The sequence below is a fragment of the Ornithodoros turicata genome, unplaced genomic scaffold (assembly GCF_037126465.1).
Source record: "Ornithodoros turicata isolate Travis unplaced genomic scaffold, ASM3712646v1 Chromosome15, whole genome shotgun sequence".
Lineage (NCBI taxonomy): Eukaryota > Metazoa > Arthropoda > Arachnida > Ixodida > Argasidae > Ornithodoros > Ornithodoros turicata.
In genome coordinates this window covers 347,894-364,034 of record NW_026999318.1, presented here as the reverse complement: position 1 = coordinate 364,034, position 16,141 = coordinate 347,894, and the positions used below count along the sequence as shown (strand labels likewise).

The 16,141-nt window shown below is 47.0% G+C and overlaps 1 protein-coding gene across 1 annotated transcript in view; it reads right to left on the bottom strand.

Moving 5' to 3' along the window:
- Positions 1-15,805, bottom strand: part of LOC135372419 (serine/threonine-protein kinase SIK2-like) — a 107,136-nt gene extending 91,331 nt beyond the window's left edge. The window contains exon 1 of the mRNA XM_064606034.1: positions 15,545-15,805. Within this exon, the coding sequence (XP_064462104.1) occupies positions 15,545-15,667 (123 nt within the window). The 5' untranslated portion in view covers positions 15,668-15,805. The remainder of the gene's footprint in view (positions 1-15,544) is intronic.
- Between the last annotated feature and the right edge of the window lie 336 nt (positions 15,806-16,141).

Here is a 16,141-nt window from a genome sequence, read left to right as displayed (position 1 = left end):
GCGCCGAGGGAGGAGCATACACTCTTAATTTTTTTACACCCTTTAGGGTGTAATAAGGGTGTAATCCCAAAGTGCGATAACTCACTCCCTTTAGGGTGTAATATTACACCCTTTTCCACCGGCTACAACCTCAAAAAAGGGTGTAATTTGCTACTTCAAAAACACCCTTTAGGGTGTAATCCAAAAGTGCTATAACTCACTCCCTTTAGGGTGTAATTTAACACCCCTGGTAATATTACACCCTTCAAAAAGGTGTTGTTTATCTGTCAAGTAATACGTGTGCTACTTGAGAGATAGATGCTATAGTTCTCACAAATGCCAGCAGCCCGAAACTGTGAATCTATGCACATGTACGCAGTCCAATAAATGAGGAGTTGAATTACCGATACATAATTCAGGGGAGTGCCTCTCTGCTAATTACTGTGGACACAAGAAATTTCCACGAGCACCAAATGCACAGCCACTGCAGCATTTGGGAAATGCACCTGAAAAGAAAAGTCCAGACGTAGGTCAAGTATACAGGTTCTTTATTTCATAGTGCTTGAGGTCCAATTGCTACCGCAGTTACAATCCTTTGTATTGCTAATGAGGCCAAACCAGACAAACACCACATATCAATACTAGAACCGTAATTACCACCGAAGCTATATATGGCATGAAACTCTTGCTTGCCAGGATACAAAGCACCTGCTTTGTGCATTGCATAACAAAGCTCGGTCTCCCTTAGTTCTGGGGTCTTAAAAGAAACATTCAACAAGAATGATGTAAAGTCCTGCTGGGCAACACTGCTTTAAAACTCCTGACGTCAGTATATCAAAGTGTGCCAAACCTTAATGTGCCCTCAAGGAGCAGCGGCTTTTTCGCTTCACAGGTTTTCTTGAATGCTCTGAAAAAAAGTCATATTGAGCTGGACATGTACTGCTGACGACATACTGTCTGTCATTTGGGTTTCATGGTTTCGCTGCTTTCTGCAGCATGCTGCAGGTAGTGAGTAAAAAACAGGCACAGCAGATTTTTCCCGACCTGCCTGCTGCTTACTACTTGCAACAACTCTTCACAGAGGCTGCAGAATGCTGTGAAAGCCCGAAACTCAAACTTCAGACAAGTACGTCTCAAATAGGTACAATGTACATTCTAAACCCATTGACGGATAGGTGCCGCCTGATCAACTGGCACATTTCTCAAGAAGTGCACCAGATGACTTCAAGAGGCAGCCTGCGAAAGCTGTAGGTGCCCTGTGTCCCCTGAAACAACTGGTACGGCATCGCTGCAGACGCCAGGAGCCACAGTGTACCGGACGTAATGAAGGAATATTTGTACCAACTAATACGCGAGACACATTATGCCTCTCGAGTTCTCTAAAGAAAATGATCTCCAGGATTCGCAAAAAAAGAAAAAGAAGAAGAAGAAAATAGGGGAAAAAATGCACCAAGGACATTGAACTTGAAACACCAAATTTTATTGGCGTGCACATACCTTTAAATTTCATCCAGTACATCATCGTTGGCCGAATGGAACGCATACACAGTTCACTAATCCCAACACACACATATGGAGCACACGTTGCATGGGCACAACCCCTCCGATGCACCAGGCTGGCACTGCAAAGCTCAACCAAGGTCATCCTTAGTGACGAACACGACAGTTCCTCAAACGAAATGGCCAACGAATAATTGTCCGAGCATGTGGCACCAGACCCCTCTTCGATGTGAGAAGCAGTTGCAGTTTTGCACGCATATGCGTGACCGTTGAGACAGGACACTACCTGTAAAGAAACCGAAGTGAACATCACGCTGGTATTGTTCAAACGTTAATGCTAGAATATTACAGCTTTTTGTAACTCACGTCCTTGCAGTCTATAGAGTCCCACGTTCACCTATAACGAAAGAATACAATTAGCCTCGCTTGTAATATAAATCGTCGCTTCACCGATGTAGCCGATCCACTCCTGCGTCCTGCCGCCATTTGCAATGTGTCCATCGTCTGCAACAGAACAATTGTTAAACACAAGTAAAACGCAGGCGTCGTACGTTGCATCACAGCCAGGTTGACTTACCTTAAGCAAACATTAAACTTGTAATTAAAAAGCAAGGTTGTCGTCCTTTCAAAGGCGAGGTTGCAGCGCACATAACAGGCACGAACGCAGCGACGAATGCACTGCGGTGGAATACGCGGTGCCATGTCACTCCTCACGGGCGGAGCGCGGAACAACGTAGTACGCTCCAGCGAAGGGCGAAGGGGCGAAGGCACACATATTCAGCGGGCACACGGATTATTGGACAAGCACACGAGTATACGGCTCAGGAGGCACACATATTATTCAGCGGGGCACACATATTTGGCGATAAGGATCGTTGAGCTTACTATTTGATAGCTCATACGGCTGCTTCCAGACGTTTACGGCTGTGTACCGGCTGTACTTTCTGAGGGAACTTTTTTAACCGGCACATGTTCGTCGCAGGATTTAGAGTGTAGACTCAAAATTTCTACAGAGGTGCCCTATTGTATGCATCTGTAGGTAACATGAAGCATATCATTGTGGTTTCAAAAGAAATACAGTTCATGTAAAAGCTCTATGCCCGCTACACCCATTTTACGCCTCTTTTACACCCGAGCTCAGTGGACGTTGTAAATAAGGTGTTACGTTATTATTACACCCATTTAACACCCCTCATCCCAGGATGTTTCTTCGAGCTGGTGTAATTTGGGAGTAAAAATTAGTTTACACCTCAGTTACACCCGGATTACACCCTAAAGGGTGTTTTAAATTTAAGAGTGTATCACGGTATAGCCTGCGATCGGCTCGTGTGACGTGATGTTTCTCTAGGACTGGCGCACGGGCTGGCGATAGGAAGCCGCATCTCTGCCAGGGAAACGGGAACGCCCTCTTGTCGTCACATTGTTGTCAGAGTGACGTCGCGCGTACGTCATTCTCCGCGGGAAAGCCTACTTGCGTGGATCTCGTTGCCTTTCAGATGCCTATACAATAAATCATACCGCTCGAGCAGTCAGGAACCAATGCACTTACCTGATAAAGTTGGAAACACTATACCGTCCGCAACAGAGATAAACGAATCGACGCTTGGAGAGCCAATTATCCCTTTAACATACCAATAACGACATGTGACTAATGCAGAAATAGCAAGGGCACCCCCTGTGGTAGGCGGGTAAAAAAGTGAGAGGTATTGCTGAATATTTGGGGGTTGTTAACGGTGTGTAGGGGGTATCTGAATAAATCACTAGCTATTCGGGTTCACCGCATGGGCTTTCCGAAAGGGAGGGGTGCCCACCCCCCGCCCTGGCGCTCCAAGATCACTTGTTGGAATTCCGCTCTCGCTCATGGCTTGTGCTTAGGTGGTGGTGCTGGCGAAAGGGCTCATGTCGTGATCAGACCACTGAACCTTATCCGCTTGATCCTCTGCGTATCAGAGGTTCTACTGCATATAGTGTCGGTTGGTTGCATGCTTTGCCTTCCCTTGGAAGCTCTATGCCCTCGCCCGGAAAAGATCTTGGTAATGCCCCCATGCCAACGGAACTGACGCCATCTTGACAAATCCTCTTTTTTTTCATTGGGTATTAGCGCCGCGAAGCAAATGTGTCCATGAGCGGTGTGCAGACGTGGACGGGTAGTGAAGACAACAGGAAGGGATAGTGGGAGACAGCGCGGTTTAGTATGCGTCCTGGGCCGACTTCACGGGGAACTGTGCCGACATCCACCTGGAAGGTCTGCTAATCCACAAGGAAAACATCAGAGAGCACAGTCTATGGTAGGATTCGAACCCACCCACCTCCCAGTCTACTGCACGACCATGCAGTAACCACCAGGATGCGGCCAGTTCTGTGACTATGTACGACATCGGGTCCCCCTAGCGGATTCTGGAGTGAATTTATTTACACATCTACACGCAACTGTTTGTTTGAAATAGTCCGACGCATGCAAAATATAGCCTCAATTCTTGTGCTTCATAGTGTACGTACAGCCAAAATTATCGCAGTTGTTTGTTGTATTACTATACCCATGTATCACCATGCGCGCACGAGCGAGGATATCAAGGTATCGCAGACATCAGCGAGACGGTGATTTCTCGCATGTGGGGTGCACTGTCGACTTTTCTCGCTCTCGGTGAGCGGCTCGCTAGCGCATCGGAATACTCGAGGAGAAGCGAGATGTGCGATATTTTCACGCTCTCGTGTATCAAAATCGCTCGTTTTCAGAGCGTTGCATTACACCGGCTCGGTCGCCTCATCCTACTACTTTGACCAAGAATGTGGCGGACGCAACTACCCCGTCTAAGAAAGAAGGTGGCGGAGGGAACATCGACAAACAAGCCACGTTATTAGGTACATTAAGTAGAGAGAAGCATACTTTTATTGGGAGCCTCCTCGCAGCACGATGGAAAAGGAATGCAGACGACAGATATCAAGCGCCACCTTCACAGCGAAACCACCAATCCGCACAACTGAACGTGTGTCCATCTTGACTGAACGATTGTCCCGACTGAGGAATGTTATACTAAAAATAATAAAAAGAAAGGAAAAGCGGAAGGAAGTAGCCGTATCAGTACAAAATTTTAGGTTCGGAAGTAGCCCGAGGGGGAAAGAACACCGTGCCCTACGCCATTAGGGTTTGTAAATGGCGCCTCGCGTTGAGAAATGGAGTTTCATGAGGCCCGTAGAAGACTTCTCGGGACGCACTTTTATATCTCTTGGCGCGGTTGTTAGTTTAATGTGATGTCATCATCTCAGTATCGGAGCACAGACTGATGACTACCAACCCGGTTGCCCTTCATGGCCGCCTGAATACTTGGCGGGGTCGTCTCTCTCCTTACCAAAGTATTCGGCGTCCAGTTGAACTCGTGGCAGCCCGGCGACTGGGTTTGGTGCTACGGTCGTTATTTTTAAGGTGACAGCTTTGCGGCGCCGGCCGTGACTTCACAGGGCCAACCAGAGTGGTCTATCCAGAATCGCAAGAACGGTGGGTGTTGCAAAAAAATTGGGATAATATTTTTTTCTGTATTTTTTTAGCATCTCATTTGGAAAGGGCACCTGCTTATTTCCCTTTCAGGATCAAGCGGAGTTTTGCATGAATTGTATGCACACCATCCGTGCACGCAATAGATATACCACTCCCGTTCTTGGTAGATATTTTCGTTTTATGGTATATTTTTTGGGAGCTTTACGGCTATTTACGGTGATTCTTTCTAGGTGTGGTCCTCCATGATGTTGCCTATAAGGTCAATGCGCCCGGAACACAATTTGAGCTTTATGCCCCCAGCACATTCACGTGAGTTACTGATGTGATGTCCTATATTATCCCGTAAACTTTCGTCCGCAAGACAAACTTATCCCTTGTCTTTGCGGCCGTGTGGACACCCCTCTTCCCACACGTACGAGGGAAACACAAGTCCGGGAAACCCCGTCATATATACCACCTTTCGTTTTAACGCTAATTATTTCTACCATTCATTGAGAACCTTTCCCCGTTATTCTCTGACACACCAGTTAGTTACACGGTTAAAAGAATATAGCGGGACAAATTTCTGCTCGCGGAATAAAAGATGCCGTTGCCTCGACAGTTGACGCCGACACAAAAGGAGGAGGAGGAGGAGGAGGAGGAAAGGAGGTTTGTGATTTATGAGCGAAAGAAACTGCATTCTCTCCTACTCAAGATGCCCGACAATGCGGAGAGGCTTCGGATTGGTCTCTTTAAACGATCTCCCGCGGTAATTGGACAAAATCGTTAGCGGATACCAATGAGAGCCCGCTCCGCATTGTCGGCCCGCTTCAGGAGGAAAGGGAAAGCGTGAATAGACCTCTACCCGAGAAACGTCATCATGACGTTGGTAGACAGACTGAAACCGAAACAAATCTGAAGGGGAGGGCTGGGTTCCACGAATGGACACTTGTCCGAAGGTCGCGTCCCTTTCAGAGACCATCGTAATATGAGAGAACTGATGTTCTGAGGCTGGAACAACATAGAAGGGACAAATACATACAAAGCCTCAATTTGCCTAAGAAATTAACGATGAAAGATGAAAGTCACTGAAAAGGTTAGCCAGCTGTAGGAGTCGAACCCACATCTTCTGGATTGCCGGTCCAGGGCTCTACCAATTGAGCTAAGCTAACACGCCTTCTCAGCGACTTCCAGGGTGCGCCCATCTGAAGGGACAAACCAGCCACTCTCTCTCACTCATCCTCCTTTCACTCTTACATTTTTGCTCACTCATACACACATTCATACGACGGGATGGACGCAGGCGCCAACTGTTGAACATGAGAGAACTGATGTTCTGAGGCTGGAACAACATAGAAGGGACAAATACATACAAAGCCTCAATTTGCCTAAGAAATTAACGACGAAAGATGAAAGTCACTGAAAAGATTAGCCAGCTGTGACTTTCATCTTTCACCATCGTAATCCCCCCAAGACCGTGGCTTTCGGGCGCGACCTTGTTCGACTTCAGCTTCGAGCGTAGTTCAACTCTACCAAATTCGTGGCGCTGTCGAATAATATGACGTCGTTTGTTTACAAACAGGGAGAGGTCAATTGCAGGTTCTTTCGCTCATAAATCACAAACGACGCAACGGACGACTCCCGCTCAATTTGTGTTGGTATCAGGATAACGACACCTGTCATTGCGCGAGGAGGTAATTTTTATATTTTAACGTCCTTTTAAGGGCAGCTATTACGTCACCAGACGCCGTTATCTTCTTTTTTTCTTTTTTTGTATGAATCTCCAGTTTCACCGCACTAAAATCAATTTCGTCACGAATAGCAAAAGGACAACTATCAGCAATAGGCAACAAAACTGACAATAGTTCACGGGCCTCCGCAGAAAGACTCAACCGCGCAAACGAAAAGGAACCACAGAAAAGTCGTCACAAACACGAATGGCGGGAGCTCCGTTCGAATTACGGATGCGAACTCCTCACACGGTGCTTCCCCGCATGAGCTGGTTAGTATGCACGGTGTCAACAAGAGCGCTTTCAAAGTACTTTTATACCCCTGTTGCAGTATGCACAGATTCGAGTTTTGAGTGGTTTAACGCGACGTGCGAAAGGAAGGGCATTGCGCCACGGGGTCTCTCCTCGTGTGGCGCGGATGTGACTCCGTTAATACCCTGGTCAACGGGAAATTCCGCGCACACCCGGTCAGCTGCCACTGTCAAGATCTCTCGGTGTTGTCACGTTCCGTCTGGCGGCTACCGGACGGTTACGAAATTAACATAATACGTCGGATTATGAAACCATGGAGTTAGCTACGTCGAAGGACGCCAAGCAGCATCCTGGGACGTCTGTTGCCACGTGTCTGCTACAGTCACTGTAGAGTCTACCTTCGGACGTGTCTACTTTTCTAATATAATGGAAATGCAGAAAGCTGCCGCCTAGAGCGTGAGCACCTGGCCTTTGAGCTCGAAATGACTGAAACGGTGCCAGATATAAAGCTTTAAAAGGAATAGTCGCGCACTTCGAGGGGTGCGGTTTACGTATTGCATCATGCGGCCATTGTATCACATGTCAGAGTATGAAAATCGCAAGTGGATGTAGTATAGCACGGAGGGAAACAATTCAGGTCCACCGCGCGAAAGCTAGTACCTTTAATAGATGTAAAAAGCTGTCTACTTTTTTGGGTGCTGTCACAGTATGAAGGAAGAAAAATGTTCTTCGATAGGGCACGGTTTCACCAAGGCGGGTTCACACTTGAACCGAGATCAGACTTCCATAAAGTTGTTGTTAATCGTCGATCCCTGTTTGACCAACTCGGAACAGCGGGAGTTCCCACCAAACAGGGTCATATACCGCCGTTGGCAACACGGGGTTACTGACTAACACAAAGTTTAGGGAAGCGTTAACTGGCGCTGGTGAAACCGGACCTATGTGTCTGGCTCACCCTCCGCTTCCTGAGACAGTTTCATAATTTAGCCACGTGTTCAATGTATTCTAATTTTACGCGAATTGTTTTCCCTGTGGGCGGACACATTTTTTTCTTCATGACTTAGATGGTGCTTGGGGAGCAGGCCTCGTCTCTAATCTCCGTATTTAAAAATTATGTAATCAATTTCAACTCACTAATCTTTTAGGGGCAATAAAAAAATATACCCACCCGCGCGAGGCGACCACCAACCAAATTTTGTTGGTTTCACTGGTATGCACCTTATTTTTTTTATTTTTTTTTTCAAAGCTCGGCTAAGTTACGTGGAACACCCCGTCTTTCTTTATGCAATGCGAGGGCCTTACGAAGGCTCATATGTGTAATACGCTATTCTCTGCATACTGTCCTTTTCTTTTAAATATATCTGACACAAAAGCGCACGTCCCATTTCATGCTGTTCCCGTGGACGCTATACATGTCGCGGCTTACGTGCGTCAATGTCGCACAATCTTGAGTTTTAAGCGATTTAACCATTTTTTTAAACCGGATTTTGCAAACGTGCCAGATTTCATCATCGAGGCACGGGGAAAGTGAAAAAGGTTTAACGTCAACGTGCGTGCAACGAGGTTCCAACGAAGCTATACGGCACTATTTCGACGGGCACGATTCCGAAACCGCGCTCAAAATGACTCCCTCCTGGAAAGTTGACCCACTGCCAGCACCGTCTTAAACTGTTTCGTTTTCTTTCTTTTTTTCGAGAAATGCAGTATTTACCGCAGAAAATTTGCAGGTAACGCTTCCGTGGTGGTTTAACTATGCTATACGACTCCAGCATCCATAACCACACCCACATTTATAAGCAACGTCCGCCACATAACTAGGGTACAACGAATTGCTGAACACAAAGAGTGCAGCGTACAGCGAGGCCGCGAAGCACAGAACAAGCAACTCACGTGGAACCCGGCAGCAACGTGGGAGAGCTAAGCGTCGCTCTCTGCACCGCGTGTCGGAGATTTCCGATGCACGTTAAAGAACTCCAGGTGGTCGAAATTATCCTAAGCCATACCCTGTGGAACGTGCCGCATTGTCGTCACACAGATATAGTCTGACTTAGAGCACTGCACGGGCCGCATTTTTAGGCCCAGACCCGGCCCGGTCTTCCCTTGATTTACCCGCCCGGTCCTGGTCCGACGGCTGTATAACTAGCCCGGGCCCAGCCCGAAGGATCCCAAGTTTTCCGGCCCAAGTCCGACCTGAGCCCAAGAAATTTATAGGATACCCGGCTCGGCACAGTGTATCAGGCTATAAAATTTGACCCAGGTTATCTATCACAGGAGTAACGTAGGCTCGAGACCGACCTAGGCCCTGCAATGTACGGGCCCGGGCTCGACCCAGGCCCATAATGGTCAAACCCAAGCCCATCCCAGGCTCGCAACCGTTGCCCGGCCCACGGGCGGGGCCGGGCTCGGGTTTTCGGGTAGGCCCGAGCCCGTGCAGTGCTCTAGTCTGACTTCCCTTACGTGTAAAACAACTCCAAATTATAAGCACCTCACGCGCAACAGCCCCCGTGACGAAGTGGCATGACGTCAAGCATTGTAACGCCTTTTCGGAAATTTCCTTTTTCTTTCTTTTCTTTTTTTAGTGAACAACGTAGATTTTGTATTTGAAACTGAGTGTAGAGCCTCCAGTCTGTGCTAATATTTCATCAGTCTTTAGGAAGCACAACGGCGTGCAAGATGAGTGAACCTTCCTATATATCTCACGTTTAGGAAATCTAGGCAGCTCTTTCACGTCAAGGTCGTGTACCACTTACGAGACAAACTATTTTTTTTTTTTTTAATGAGGGCGACGCTAAAACTGATGATGATGATTGTATAGCGTTTATGTCGTAAAGCTTATAGGGCGACGCGAAAGCGAGACGACACTTCATTCTCTTAGTTTATTTTGTTTGATATAGAGCGAGACGGCATGTCGCGCTCCTTTTACGTGTAGTGTTGCGAGTACGATACGTGTTTCGAAGCAGGAATATAGTGTCCAGTTTCTGCCGCTTTTAGCCTTCATATCCCCCTCGTAATGTATCGTTTGCGCAGCGTTCAAAAAGAGAGGGAGAAAATGTCATCAACCTACCGCTCTGGAAACAGGGAACGTAGCAAATTGAGTGAATTTCCTCAGTCGTCGGCACTCCATTTATTCGTTGTTATTGGAGCAATGAAGCATTGAAGAATGCCATGACCCCAGTGAAGGACCCTAATGTTGAAGCAAGGCCGGGGCCTCACAAGGACCACTCGCATATTTCGATTAAAGTATTTAATGGAAAACGAGGCTGTCATACGCGAAATGTTTTCGTGAAAATGGCTCAATAGTGTACGCCTTATGCGCCGGTAAAACCTAACAATTTCATTGATTGTCAATTGCAGCACAGAAAAGAAAAGAACCAGGGGAAGTTGGCCGAAAAGCGGCTATAAAGCCCCTTTTAACCATAATCATCATCATCATCAATTTGCGCCGTAATGTAGTGAATGTGCGAGGGAAGTCCCATGCCATGCGTGCAGCTGTGCAGAAATCGACCTCTTGAGGGAGGGGGGTATGTTTTTCATTATTATTATTCCGCCTTAGCGCCGCGAACAACTGTGGCTTGAGCGGAGTACAGACGTGGACAGATGGAGAGAAGACAGCAGGAAGGAGTGGGGGACAAGGGGGTTAGTATGCGCCCTTTGCAGACTTCAAGAGGAACTGTGCCGACATTCGTCTGGGAAGTCTGACGGAAAACCCAGGAAAAACCCCAGAGAGCACAGGATTCGAACCCGCGTCACCTCCCAGTCTGAGCATGTTGTTTCTGAGCAGCATCGTGTTTCCCGGCACCATGAATGAGTGACACGCGATGATACCATTCACACGCTATCGGGGAGTGACATCTTTATAAAAAAAAAAATCATTATGCCCGAATTACATTCCCGCAGATAACCTGCACACTGTCAATGTCAAGTCGGCCTTCTGACACAGACCTGTTTCTGCGGGCCAGGTGGCTCGAGTGAGCAGCAACGTCAACGCCCCAAAATATGCTACGCGCGGTAGTTCAGCAGACGACGCGGCACTTTCAAATACATGGTTTCGAGTTGTTCGCACATGGCAAGATGCACCGCTTTTTCTGTGGGTCTCCTACAGGTTTTGTAGCCTTCCTCGGCGCCTTGCCGCTTGAAATACCATGCAGAACCCGTTGACGAAACCAACTACCATTGGATCCGTGGCCAGTTGGGCACGAAACGGCGCCCTGCAAACTTCGCTGCAACGGCCCTATATATTATTTATTTCAACTTATCAGGTACGCTTATTCGAGATAACAGTCTCGTAACGGCGCAATGTCCAAGATATCATACGTGCGAACTACGAAAACAATTTTGCACCATGTCGGGGGGCTTCTCGGCCCATGTCAATGAAGCGTCTTGTGACTAACGTTCGACATCAGTATATGTATTCCAAAAAAGGCTGTTCAACTACGTTTAAGTTACTAAAATTATGCGTGGGACCGCGCGAATACTGTAAAAACACTTTAGCTTCCTTCGTAGATCCGGCATAGGGCACATTTTTCGCCACGGCACGCTCAGTAAACTTCGCAAATTATTGATGATAAATAATCGCGGTTTCATCGGTTTTGCTACGCTATATAAGTTGGAGATAACAAGCACCGCATTTTGCAAAAGCGACATTAGGTATATGCTTGTGCTGCGTAGTAGTTTTAAGCGACGACCTTGGAAACAAGCTGCGAAAATAAAGTTAGCGACGGACAGCGTGTGCCTTTAAAATTCGCGAAAATTACAGGGGCGCGCGCACATTAAACGTTTTACAGTGCATTCGTGGTTCTCGCAGATAATAATAGTGAGTTTTAGTATATCGTACGCAAAGGCAATAGCATACGATGCACTAAGACTCTCTATTAATAATGTTAAAATTTCGCGTTTTTTGTACGAACTGCGATCACGGGACCGCGGTGGTTCACCCGTGTTTTACAATAGTGCCCACTAGCTGAGCTCACCCGCGCGAAATCCCAGCGCACGATGCACCCTGTATTGAACGAATGCCTTTTTCGACGTTGCAACATACATCGTAAGAAAACAGCGCAATAGAAGCCAAACAATGTTGCCGGGTTTTAAAGGTCAATGAAGCCGTTCCTTTCTGCTTTCTTTATCGCATTATTTATCGTTCAAGCCATATATAGAGGGCAAGTCGTGTAAGGTTTCCCTTGTTGTTCGAGTGCAGACCCTAAGCACCCACGCTACGTCGCTCATAACGTTATACGTCACCATCGTCAGGCCGGTGCCATGGACGGCGTCAGGGATTATACTTGTTACATCGGAGCAGTGATGGGCAGTATTTGAAGTATCAAGTACTCAGTGGGCGTAGCCACGGACCGACCCACGCAAATTGTGCAAATCCGAGGAGAAAATAATATATGAGGAGGGGGAACCAGTGTGACGATCGCGAAAGTTCTTACAGTTCATGGCGTCTATCTAAGCAGCACTCTTGAATGGTTTTCAAAGTATGAGCTTCTCAAACTCCTTCCAATCTCGTGACACCACCTAACTGGACATGACAGCCTATACATGTAACCGTATTGTGAACGTCGAAATCGATTATTTTCGTTTTTTTTTTTACCTGCATTTTGCGGTGTGCACAAGTATTGTGTGTTGTTACACCCAGGATCAGCGGGGGAGGGGGGTTTCGTACCGAGTACCCCCCTGCCTTGGAGGTTTTGCGCCTAGAAGCAGTCTGTTTTTTAAACAAGAAAGTGGATTGGGGGCTGCCGTTTTCATAGTGTAACAAGGAATACACGAATTACACCCCCACACACCCTTAAATCCGGAAATAACTATTTTCCACTACCACAGTCGGTTGCCTGTGCAGACGTAAATGGAAAAAAATTTTGCACCTTTTACAGTTGATATTCATAGGTAAGCACTAACTGTTAGTGCTTCAGAATTAACATATGCAAAAAATTGCCTTCTAGTCAATAAAAACGTAACCACTTTATTAAATTTTGCCGCCGTCAAACGGTGGCATATGGTGCTATGCAAACGTTGGAAATGTGCTTGACGGTGCTTTACAGAACTTTTCCCAGTACTTAGTACGTTGTAAGTACATTTACGATATGGTACTCTGAACTTTACTTGAAATTTAATTTTGGGTTACTCTGCCCATGACTGCATCAGAGAATGGCCCTATTTTCTGTCACGGGTGGGTTCATGAATCTAAGCTTACCTCGAGTACGAGAACGGAAACAAAGCACGAAATCACCAAAGTGTCTGGTAAAAGAATGCGGAACCGACCACTAGCCCAATGAGACGAGTGGATGAAAATAAATCCAGTTCACTCTTTTATGAACCCAGATGAGCCTCCTCAACTCTTAAATTGTTTTTATTCGTGTAACGAAGCCTGGGTCAAACGTTAAAGTGCCTTTTCTTTTAGACTGTTTCGTCGAAGAAAATTACCTTCAATTTCCTTCAATTGAGCGTTTCGAGATGATCCGTCTCGACTGGTAGCTCGAAAGACCTATTGCGGAGTCACGGCTGTTTGAGAGAATCGTGGTGTTCAGGCACGTAATAAATACAAAAAAGTTGACGAACTTGTGCCCACAACTGTGCCCATAGGCATTTCCCCCGACTAGTCTACACTGCTTAAAAAAAAAAAAAGAAAGAAAGGTGTACTTCAACTCATTTCTTTGCCACATACTTATATCACTGCCCCTTTGGAGAGTACAATTACTCTCAAAAAGAAGTCTCCTCGCTCCCTTCAGAAATATGAAATAGCTTTTTTTTTTCTTCAGAGTCAGTGTTTAGGTATCAGTCACTGAGATACTAATTTTATTATCTTCAGGGTGGTCTTCGTAGTTGTGAAACAATAGAGACTGGAGCGGATCGCTCCGGAGGGGGGGTTCGGTTTTGGACAGCATACTAGTACATGCACTGGCATCAATCGAAGCACTCGGTAACGAAAGAAATTGAGGGGTGGCGGGACACAACGAAGTCCCTCTCCCGAAGTCAAGCGATGCTCTTTCCCTAATATCGGTTGTATACCGACAAGCAGTAGTGTACAACAACAACAAAAAAAAAAAAAACAGTTTGGGAGCGGTTCCACGGGAACTATACATGGGGAGCGGATTTCACTTCCCCTTTTCCCAAATGCGCTACCAAAGGTACGAGTTTGGGGATTCAACCCCCTTCCACCCCAGGACTACGTCAATGGCCGCGAGGCACGATGAAACGAAATAAAAATAATAAGACAAGCTCGCCAATCTGGCAACACAAATCTGTGACGTTACCGCGCGGCGTGGCCAAAAAAAAAAAAAAAAAAAAAATCGGGAAGGGGAACATTCATTGGGGGGAGATGACTTCACCCTCGTGTTCCCACTCCCGAATGCACTACCAAAGCTAGTTTCGAGGGGGGGGGGGGGGGTTGAATCCCCACAAGGCTCCCTCTGGCTACGCCAACGAGTCCAGTATATGCTCACAGTGAGGTCCGAAGGTGCAGATTCTCAACCAGAGTTATCAGATCTGATGTACAGATGATATTGTGACGAACAAAATAGTACCTCGTATGTGGAGCGCTGACACCTGTCGTACTTAATACTATTGTTACCTCGTTACACGTTGCGTCAGCGGCACGGTGTAACTGGGACTTTTCGAGGTGGTGTACACTCCCCCCTGAAAGTTCCGAAATTGCCCAACACAGCTCGGCTATCAGTAAATATACCCATAGACATATGTATCCATAAACATAAATATACCCCCCCCCCCCCCCCCCCCCCCCCAGGAAGCTCGGTTACCCCCAGAGGTAATTACTGTTTGTTCGAAGCCCATACACATGCGCCGTGTCACATCATAATTTCCAAATGTATGAAGATGAACGTACTGCCAACATACCCCACGCAAGATTAAATATTTTTTTGGTATTACAGTGCATTCGCTCGCAGCTCACACACTGGATGCGACAAGCGCTGCATAACATCCCACGGTTGTAAAGTGTGCTTGCTTGCGACCAGCATCTCCACAGAGAATGAAGTGACCATGTATCGTCTAAATTCAACGCACGAAGTGGTACGAGAGAGAAATAAACACAAACACGACCGAATGCCGGCGAGGGTCGTTCAAAGCACCCGGCTGACGTGAACCGAGGATTCCCTCCACTCATGACGCAGGTTATGTTGACAGATGAGGATAAACACAAGACACTGACAGTTTTCTTAAACATGAAGCCACGCAGTATTGAAACCCTATTCCCAAACGTTACGCTTTCGTGTAAGCAGGAGGAGACCACCATCACTTAAATCTCGCCGGACGCACACTTGTGTTTACGAGTGTGTGCTGCCCCGAGTTTATATGCCCGCGGCCTTTCATCTGAACGTCACTATTACGCACAATGCACGAATCGATGCACGAAAATATATTAATACTTTCGTCGTTCATAATACAGCACAAACCAAAATAGATCGGAGTGTTTCAAGCAAGCAAGCACCGGATTGATTGGTATACCTGACTGACGGCCGCGTTGGCGTGCAATTTCGATGTTGTGTAGAGCCGCGAAATCGCATAGCATTCTTCGCAACGGCGCATGCAATTTTTTGAGCGAGGACGTGTATCTACTTCCCACAACAAACCGGCAGACGGGCACCCTTACCTCTGTTTTTGTAATTCGATGTCTGGCCAACTTGACGACGGCAAAGTTTCCCTTGCCGATTGTCCTTTCGATGTCATACAATCCAACCCGAATCGGGCCTTTCACTTTCACAGCCATGCCCATGGTCAAATTGTGATCCGCAAAGGCAAAGAAATGGCCCAGTGGGGCCAAGTCTGCCTCCACACACACACTCGCTCGTCGGTGGCCACCGACATGCCCAACAGCTTCATCCACGGCACGACGGGAAAACAGAAAACATACAAACAAACATCACGGGAATGACGTCAGCATCGCTCTCATCACTTGGGTGACGCACTTCCTCTACGCAAAGCTGGCAAGCGCCAAAACATCCCTAGCTAGGGAATGAGTTGCTCGTTTTTTCGCACAGATCGAGGATTGAGCTCATTCGAGATACACTCACCGGAGATTTGTGGCTCCTTGTTAATCTGTATAAAACAAAGATTCATTCAACATGCGAGCGAGGATGGATCCGATGGTAACCTGTGGTGCCACAAAAAAGAAACTCGAGTAGGATGTATGCGCCTTCAAGTACGGCCCGTAAGTTATAGCTATCCGCGGAAGAATTATTCTGCCATA